The 9,377-nt window shown below is 39.4% G+C and overlaps 1 protein-coding gene across 1 annotated transcript; it reads left to right on the top strand.

The window, feature by feature from the left end:
• Window positions 1-6,533: 6,533 nt before the first annotated feature.
• On the top strand, window positions 6,534-8,121 carry LOC117612627 (protein VARIATION IN COMPOUND TRIGGERED ROOT growth response-like). The gene is made up of 2 exons (XM_034341306.1): window positions 6,534-7,376; window positions 7,456-8,121. Exons 1-2 carry the CDS (start codon window positions 6,534-6,536, stop codon window positions 8,119-8,121), a joined length of 1,509 nt encoding a protein of 502 aa, XP_034197197.1.
• The last annotated feature ends 1,256 nt before the right edge of the window (window positions 8,122-9,377 follow it).

Genomic DNA, 9,377 nt, shown 5'->3' with positions numbered 1-9,377 from the left:
AAGTAAACCCTAAACCCTAAGCCGTAAGCCCTAAACCCTATACCCTAAAATAGTTTTAATGATCCAACCGGCAAACTTATTTTTTTTATACTTGGAGATCTTATACGCCAAAAATCAAAACGACCAAACATTCAGATATCAGAATACGGGACAAAATATTTCGACGGTTATAAATGAGAAGTCATGATTTAACGGTTATTTTAATTCCGATTTTGATCATTTTTTACAGCAACATTTGTTGACCCTATATGAGTACAATGAATGAATTTGATCTTCAATTTCAGATTTTTACACTAAGGGATACCACAGAAACGTTAAGTTACATGTTGACAAATGTATGAACAAATTTTTTAGTTTTTGGTGAATATATGATTTTGATAGCACAGTCAGTCTACGAAACTAGTTTCAGTCATCCAACCGTCCAACTTGTTTTTTTTATAATTCGAGATCATAGACAGCAAAATTCGGCCCAAAACAACATTCAGAGATTAAGTAACGGGGTAAAACTTTTCGACGGTTCTAAATAAAAAGTGATGATTGAACGGTTATTTGATCTCCGATGTTGATGATTTTTTGCACCAACAGTCCTACACTCCATATGAATACAATGAACTACTTCGATCGCCAATTTGAAATATATATGTGTGTACATATTATACTGTAATGTTGCCTAATATATATTTGCGCGACGAACACATGTCTATCGTCGCGCAAAAATCCATGCGCGACGCAATCATATTCGTCGCGAAAAACAATTGCGACGAGGTTTCTTCGTCGCGCAAAATTTATGCGACGCATTTTTATGCGTCGCGTATGGTATTTTTGCGCGACGATAATTTTTCTTCGTCGCGCAAAGATTTTTGGCAAGGTTTTGTAGTCATCATTTTTTTATGCGTTGTATTTTTTGGAAAGGCTTTGTATTTCTTCATCAAAACCAAACTAAATTGATAATTAAGATTTGAATCGTCCGAATTTATCGGTTTGACTAGATTGATGCCACTAATCATGAACCAAAGTGAAGAAAAATAAGTGGCACACATGTAATATTTGAGAAATAACTTAAATTTTCTGTTTAAACATGAAGAAATAACTATATCTCAAAAGAAAAAATTAATAATTGAAGAGGCCTTAAGGCATGAATAAATAAATAAATAAATAAAAACCAATCAACAAGCATGGGATCGTAATAAGTACTGACTAAAGTATTGACTAAAGTATTGACATTCCAATTAAGTTTGTGATGAAATATGGAGAATGAATACACAACTACATATATTCAAAGATTTGTATTACACAAAATGAATACACTAACATAATAAGGTACAAATAAATTCATTATTCATCATCTGAACTATAATAACTTTCGTTATCGTCGCTATCATCACTCTCGGTCCTCCCAATCTTCTTCCTCCTCCTCCTCAATAACTGCATCATCGGCGTTGCTGGGGCCCACTGCAACATCGTATCGGGGAAGATCACCGAGGTCAATTGTAATTGACTGAATCGGTATTTCGACTGAAGACACTCCTTCTATTTGAAACGGTTCTTGTATAACATTTGTATCTCGAAGTGTTTCCGCATCATTTTCCATTGAAGATTCTAAACGTTGGTCAGCCACATTGTCGACGTCGTTGTCACTTGGGTCTAGTTCTGGTATATCATACACGTTCCTATGATCCATCTTCTGCACAACTTTCCACCCGCTCCCGGCTTTAGGGTCATCTAGATACACAATTTGGGACGCCATGTTTGCCAAAATGTACGGGTCGTCATCATACCAAGTTCTGTTAATGTTCACAGACAGTACTCCATGGTCGATTTTAACACTTCCCGCCCTATTTGGGTTGGTATCGAACCATCGACACTTAAACATGATGACTTGGTATCGATCTTTGTAAAGCAATTGCACGACAGTTGTCAGTTTGCCATAGAAATCAATGTCCGTACTTTCGCCTCCACCTGGGACATGGACACCGCTGTTTTACGTACACAACTTGTCATCTCGTGCGGCCCCCAAAAATTTGACGCCGTTAACATTACAACCCGAGAACAATTCAGCCCGAATTGGGCCGAACGCCAAGTTGTATAACTCGTCACTGTAAGTGGGGGAATTCGATGATTTCAATTTATTCACCTAATAGTATACAAAACCATTTACATGTTAGTCTGACAAAATGAAATACAACAATTTATATTTGTCAATTACAAAACACTTATAACTTACAGAATCCAAAAACCATTGTGGAAATAATTCACGGTGTTTCCGGGCAACCAAATGTGATGGATGTTCTCGCTTCATCATCTGTTCATGCTCATCTAAGTAGGCCATTATCTCATCACAATTGTTCAATACGAACCAATGCGCTACCTCCATGTCATTTCTAGAAAACGACTCTCCTCGTCCAGGATCTCCAAATGGTCGTGCGCTTTGGGCAAAAACAGAAAGTTTTTCATTTCTCATACCTCCGTCATTATTGCGTTGAGGACGATTGAAAACCGCCTCCACATCTTTTAAATACATTCCACAGAAAGTAAGCGACTCATATTGAACCCAAGCCTCTATAATTGATCCTTCGGGCTTTGCTCTGTTGCGTACACTTTTTTTCAGCTCTCCGAGAAGTCTGCCAAAATAAAACGATATGATACAAATTAGCAAACTGTCGATAATGATGCATACACAAATGATAAAGATTATATACCTTTCTATTGGATACATCCAGCGATAGTTGACAGGACCAGCAAGCAATGCCTCTTCTGGCAAGTGAACCATCACGTGTATCATACTTGTAAAGAAAGCTGGCGGAAATATCATCTCAAACTTGCATAGGACTTGGACAATGTCATGGCGCAACTGAAACATGTCTGTCCTTCGCAATGTTTTTGCCGTCAGTTGGGAAAAAAATCTGATAACAACATGATTGGCTTCACCACATCTTCCGGCAGTAGGTGTCGAATACCCACAGGAAGTAGGCGTTGCATAAACACATGGCAGTCATGGCTCTTAAGTCCAGTAAACTTACCCCCATCGACATTCACGCAACGTGCGATATTAGAAGCATACCCATCGGAAAATTTGACAGACGATACAAACTTTAGAAACTCTTTTTTGTCATTCGGTTTCATAGAAAAGAATGCAAGATCCCTTCTAGCTTTATCACTGTCCCTATTCATCCATAAACCCCTTCGTATGCCCATTCTTTCCAAATCAAGACGAGCTTTGATCGTGTCCTTCGTCTTCCCCTCGATATCTAGAATCGTGCCCACCAATGTGTCGAATACATTTTTCTCAACATGCATCACATCTAGATTGTGCCTCAATTTCAGTTTCGACCAATATGGGAGCTCAAAAAACATAGGCTTGTGCGTCCAGTTCAAATGTGTAGAAGGTCTGGTCCGACTCACTGTTTTTCCGAACGGAGCAAAATCCAAACGGTTCAGCTGTTCCAAGATCTCATCACCGGACCATTCTCTAGGTCTGAGGCGACGCTCTGTGTTCCCGTCGAACTCTTTATCTTTTTCCCGCCATTCGTGGTCCCATGGCAACCATCTCCGATGACCAAGGTAACAAACTTTTCCTGCGTGCCAACCAGAAGTTACATCTTCCTTGCATACGGGACATGCCATATAACCCTTTGTGCTCCACCCAGAAACCATTGCATATGCTGGGAAATCATTCACAGTCCACATAACTGCTGCCCGCAAAGTGAACATCCTCCCAGTTGATTTATCGTACGTGCGAACACCGTTTGTCCATAAATCCTTCAGCTCATCAACCAGAGGCCTTAAGTACACATCAATTGACCTGCCAGGATCCTCAGTTATCAAAACAGTCATCATCATGTATTCTTTTTTCATGCATTTCCAAGGCGGCAAATTATATGGGAATGCGAAAATCGGCCAAGTGCTGTGGTGTTGGTTTAGAACCCCATACGGATTGAATCCGTCAGTGGCAAGTCCCAATCTAACATTTCGGGGATCAGCAGCAAACTCGGGGAACGTTCGATCGAACTCTTTCCATGCCTCCCCATCTGCAGGATGCCGCATCACATCATCGTCTACCCGTTTTTCCTTATGCCATCTCATGTCTGTGGCAGTATGCATCGACATATACAATCTCTGCAACCTAGGTTTAAGGGGCAGATAACGCATCACTTTTTGTGGTATCTTAGTCGTTCTATTCTGGGATGTCATTTTGAACCTCGACTCATTGCATATAGGGCATGTATCCAACGTTTCATGCTCTTTGTAGAATAACATGCAATTGTTTTTGCAAGCGTGGATTTTTTCATAACCCAATCCAAGACCATGCAACACCTTCTGTGCATGTTTATGGTCTTTCGGCAAACAATTGTCCGTCGGAAGCATTCTCTTGAAAACCCCCAAAAAGTAATCGAAACACAAGTTGGACATACGATACTTTATTTTTTCGTGCATTAGCTCCACAATGGCAGTGAGAACGGAAAAGCTCTCGCACCCCGGGTATAACTCTTGGTTGGCATTTTTTAACAGTTTTTCATACTGTTCAAACTCCGCACTGTCTATTGGTGTAGGCACGTCATCTTCCCCTTCCTGATTGATGTTGGTCGATGCGAATGGAAAAGCATCCTGTATAATACCCATGACTTGATCATTAGGATCCACAATAGGTTCAACATTGTCCACTCTTGGGGCATTTGAAGACGAAGCATGGTCTACTTGTTCGCCGTGAAGGTTCCAAATGCTATATGTTTCAATCATTCCATTCCTTACTAAATGAAATCCAACATTTTCAATTGACTCAAACAACGTGTTGTTACACCTCCTACAAGGACAACGGATTCTAGTTGCACCCGGGTTGTGTCTACGTGCAAACTCAATAAAATCCTCGATTCCATCCAAGTATTCGTCTGCGCATCTATTCGGGTTCTGTATCCACCTTCTGCTCATAATTCCTGAAACCACAATCACGACACAACAGTCACAACAACTTCATACGAAGTTATAATGTCACCTTATGCCTCCGGTAAGGGCCCTATCCCATTCGGGAATGCATAGTCCTGTCACGTAACCTACGGCTACATGAGATTAGATTTCGACGTGGATTAATTTCGGCAGCATCTCGACACAGTTCTTGAAGTGGGCATAGGTATAAATACCTACGTACCACCCGAAGAACGTACCGAGATGACACCGAAATCTCCACAATCGAAACCTAATCCTGTAGCCGAAGATTATGTGACAACACTATGCATTACCAAACTGTCCAAGTAATGGGACAATTCAAGAATTAATTGGACCGCAGTCATGCCTTACGCATCCATGCACGAAATCCAACTAATCTCGAACGGGAAACTACGTGTTACTAAACATAAAAATAAAAGTACGAAGTTAATTTCAATTAACTTCGTACATCACAACACATTGTGCTTCGTCACGCACAATTTCACAACATTATAAACATATAACTTCACAAAAAAAGTACAAACATAACAAACAAACTTTTACAATAACATACCTTCTCAATCGTTCTCCACCAACCACTAATCACAAATATCCCTAATGAGAACAAAATTAATAGCATTAGGACGAATTTACATTAATACATTTAAACTCACGACAAAAAATACATACCTAATAAACATATAGAATTCACAGCAGAGCAGCAGCAGGGAGGGAGAGTGAGAGAGAGGCAGAATGCAATGCATTCTGCCTCTGCAATGGCAGATACAAATATGGAGAAGAAGGACTTTGCGCGACGAACAAGGAAATTCGTCGCGCAAAACGCCGTCGCGAAAACCTACTTTTCCGTCGCACAAAACAACATTTCCGTCGCGCAATCACGTGTCGACAGCTACTTTTTTGCGCGACGAAGAAATTTATTCGTCGCACAGAAATTCCGTCGCGCGAATACAAACTGGCGTCGCGCAAAGTTCATTATTCGTCGCGCCAATTGAAATATTTCGTCGCGCAGGGTTGCACCGCTATTACACTTTACGCGACGACGTACTTCCGTCGCGCAAAAACCCACCTCCATATTGGCGCCAAAATTAAGGTTCCCTCGTTTTCTTACGCGACGGTTGATGTTTTCGTCGCCCTAAGTTGTCTTTTGCGACGAAAACACTCGTCGCGCAAAATGTTTTTACCGCCATAAGAGGCGGCAAATTCCGGTCCATCTTTGCGCGACGAATAAGTTTAAGTGTCGCGCAATATGCTCATGCGCGACGCTCCTTGTCGTCGCGCAAGAGTTTGGCGCCATTTTCGTAGAAGTTGCATCTTTGCGCGACGCAATTTTTTTACGTCGCGCATAGTCTCTATCCGCGACGAAATTATTTGTCGCGCTAGTTTTCTGTTCTTTGAGCGACGGAAGTTATTTTGCGTCGCAAAAGTGTTCTTTGCGCGACGAAATTTTATTCGTCGCGCAAACTTCCGTCGCGCAAATAGTAAATCGTAGTAGTGAGAGTTCTTGTTTTTGGAACAAAAAATATATTTGAAGTTTTTTTTTTTTTTTTAAGGGATTTGATAATTTACCAATTTATGTTTTTGTCTCACAGTACATGCCAAAGCTGAAATCTTTGAATTTGAGTGGCTGTCAATTCTTAAAAAAAATCCCTGACTTATCCGGAATCCCAAATATAAAGTGGCTGAATCTAAGTAATTGTACAAGTTTGGTTGAGGTTGATGATTCTGTTGGACTCCTTGATAAACTTGTTGAATTGAATCTTGATGGATGCGTTAAGCTTACAAGGTTTGCAACAACACTTGGATTGAAATCCCTGGAAAGGCTTTGTCTACGTAATTGTGGAAGGCTTGAGAGCTTCCCAGAAATAGAGGACAAGTTGGAATCCCTGGTGATTTTGAATATCGGAGAAAGTGGCATAAGAGGATTGCCATCATCAGTTGCATATCTTACTGGGATTACATTTATGAGTTCTGGTTATTGTGACAACCTTACATTTACGTCATTGCGTAGTATATATGGATTGCAACGTCTCACTACATTTGGCGATAAGGTGAACTCTGACTCAAACATCTCATTAGCGCTTCCAAAGCTAGTTTTCTTTAATCTCCAAGGATGCAATTTATCAGAAAGTAACTTCGTCCTGCCTCTCGACTGCTTGTTCACGTTTACATTTCTTGATCTATCGGGAAACAATTTTGTCAGATATCCACGATGCATTAATAAATTTGTCAACTTATGGTTTCTTAGATTAAATGGTTGCAAGGGGCTTCAGGAAATTCCAGAATCGCTTCGACCAAGTGTAGATCGGGTACTCCTGCCTAATTGCACATCATTGGAAAAAATTTCAAAACTTCCCCAGGGGGTTCGGTGGCTGGATTTGGTCAATTGTCATAGACTAGGTGGCTATGAGATCACTGAAAATATTCTTCTGAATGAGGTTTCTGTCTCTTCTCTTTCTCTCTTCCTCTATATTATATCGTTTAGATGATGATTGTTGTAACTCTATTCTATTGTAGGTACCACATTCTGTATTCGAAATTATACTTCGAGGCAATGCATTTCCAAAGTGGGTCAGCTGTTGTAAAAGTGCAACAGTATGTAGATATCCTGATGTCGAGGATAAAGAGGAATACATTGGTGGATGTGAATTTTCGTTTGAAATTCCTCCAAATTTAGAACGGGAGACGTCAAGATTGGTTCTATGTGTTAGTTATCATTACCCTTACTTTGACGATGCCAAGATTCTTATCAATGGAAAACTCGTCAATGAGATATGGATTGGGGATACGTCTGCAACGGAGATAGAGGATACTCATGTGTGGCTCAAGTGTGTTCCATTATTGGATCCGCAGAAGTTACGTGTGGGAGAAGAACTGACGCATTTGCAGCAGGCTAATATGTGTCAAGTTATATTTCACTTGCAAGGCGCAGGACCGATACCCGTTATAAGCTGTGGGGTACACCTATTAGGCCACCAGGTTGCTGATGTTAGTGGGAGTGCCATGGCTGTTGACGACGATGTAACGATGAATGGATCAACGAGTTGTGTCGGAAAGAGGCCTCGTGGATCAGATATCACAGCAGTTGATGATCATGATCATCAAGAGCAATCGCTTTGCTCGTCTTCAGAACCAGCAGATCACCCAAAGCGGAGGCATATTCTATATAGGCACCTTCTATAGTGCACCAGGTGCACCCATGCATCATTTGTCCTTTATGATATTTTCAAATTTTTTAAAAAATTGGTTACCGGTCATACAAGTTATCAAGTTTTCACTTTTTGAAAATGCAATTGCATAAGGGTCATGCAATTATGCCTTTTCTGCTTGGCAATTGGCATATGATTAGATAGTGATTTACAGTAGTTTGGATATGAGAGTACCATAACATTGTAAAAGGATCCTAAAACTTATAAGTTACAAGATTTGGGTAGCGATTTACAAGTTTTTGAACAAGGATTACAACATTAGGGTTCACCTAATCCATAATGTTGTAAATGAAGTTATCAAGTTTTCACTTTTTTAAAAATGCAATTGCATAAGGGTCATGCAATTATGCCCTTCCTGTTTGGCAATTGGCATATAATTGGATAGTGATTTACAGTAGTTTGGATATGAGAGTACCATAACATTGTAAAAGGATCATAAAACTTATAAGTTACAAGATTTGAGTAGTGATTTACAAGTTTTTGAACAAGGATTACAACATTAGGGTTCACCTAATCCATAATGTTGTAAATGAAGTTTTCAAGTTTTCACTTTTTTAAAAATGCAATTGCATAAGGGCCATGCAATTATCCCCTTCCTGTTTGGCAATTGGCATATAATTAGGGTAAAGGGGAACCTTCGAAAGGTAAACTAGGTCCTTCTACTTGTAAACTCGGATGTTTACAATATTAAGGTCTCGTATTACTTTTTTATGGATAGTTATGTTCCACAACATTGTAAAACACATCCTTAATGTTGTAATATTGTCATTTACAAAGAGAATGACTTCTAGTACAATATTAAGGTAACTAGGGACATTAAAAAAGTAAATTTGGTCCTTATAAGTGTAAACACAAATGTTTACAATTTTAAGGTCTTAGATTACTCTGTTTAGGACAGTCATGTTCCACAAGATTGTAAAAGTTATCCTTACTCTTGTAATATCATAATTTACAAAGATAAAGGCATGTAGTACAATTTTAGGGTAAAGGGGAACCTTCGAAAGGGAAACTAGGTCCTTCTACTTGTAAACTCGGATGTTTACAATATTAAGGTCTCGTATTACTCTTTTATGGATAGTTATGTTCCACAAGATTGTAAAACACATCCTTAATGTTGTAATATTGTCATTTATAAAGAGAATGACTTCTAGTACAATATTAAGGTAACTAGGGACATTAGGCAAGTAAATTGTGTCCTTATAAGTGTAAACACAAATGTTTACAATTTTA

The sequence above is a fragment of the Prunus dulcis genome, unplaced genomic scaffold, assembly GCF_902201215.1.
Source record: "Prunus dulcis unplaced genomic scaffold, ALMONDv2, whole genome shotgun sequence".
NCBI classification, from domain to species: Eukaryota; Viridiplantae; Streptophyta; class Magnoliopsida; order Rosales; family Rosaceae; genus Prunus; species Prunus dulcis.
This window is presented reverse-complemented; position numbering and strand designations above follow the sequence as displayed.

Excerpts from the sequence above, each read along its gene's own strand:
- LOC117612627 (XM_034341306.1), top strand. The coding sequence starts at position 6,534 with ATGCCAAAGCTGAAATCTTTGAATTTGAGTGGCTGTCAATTCTTAAAA. Across the intron at positions 7,377-7,455 it reads AAAATATTCTTCTGAATGAG|GTACCACATTCTGTATTCGA; the intron begins GTTTCTGTCTCT and ends ATTCTATTGTAG.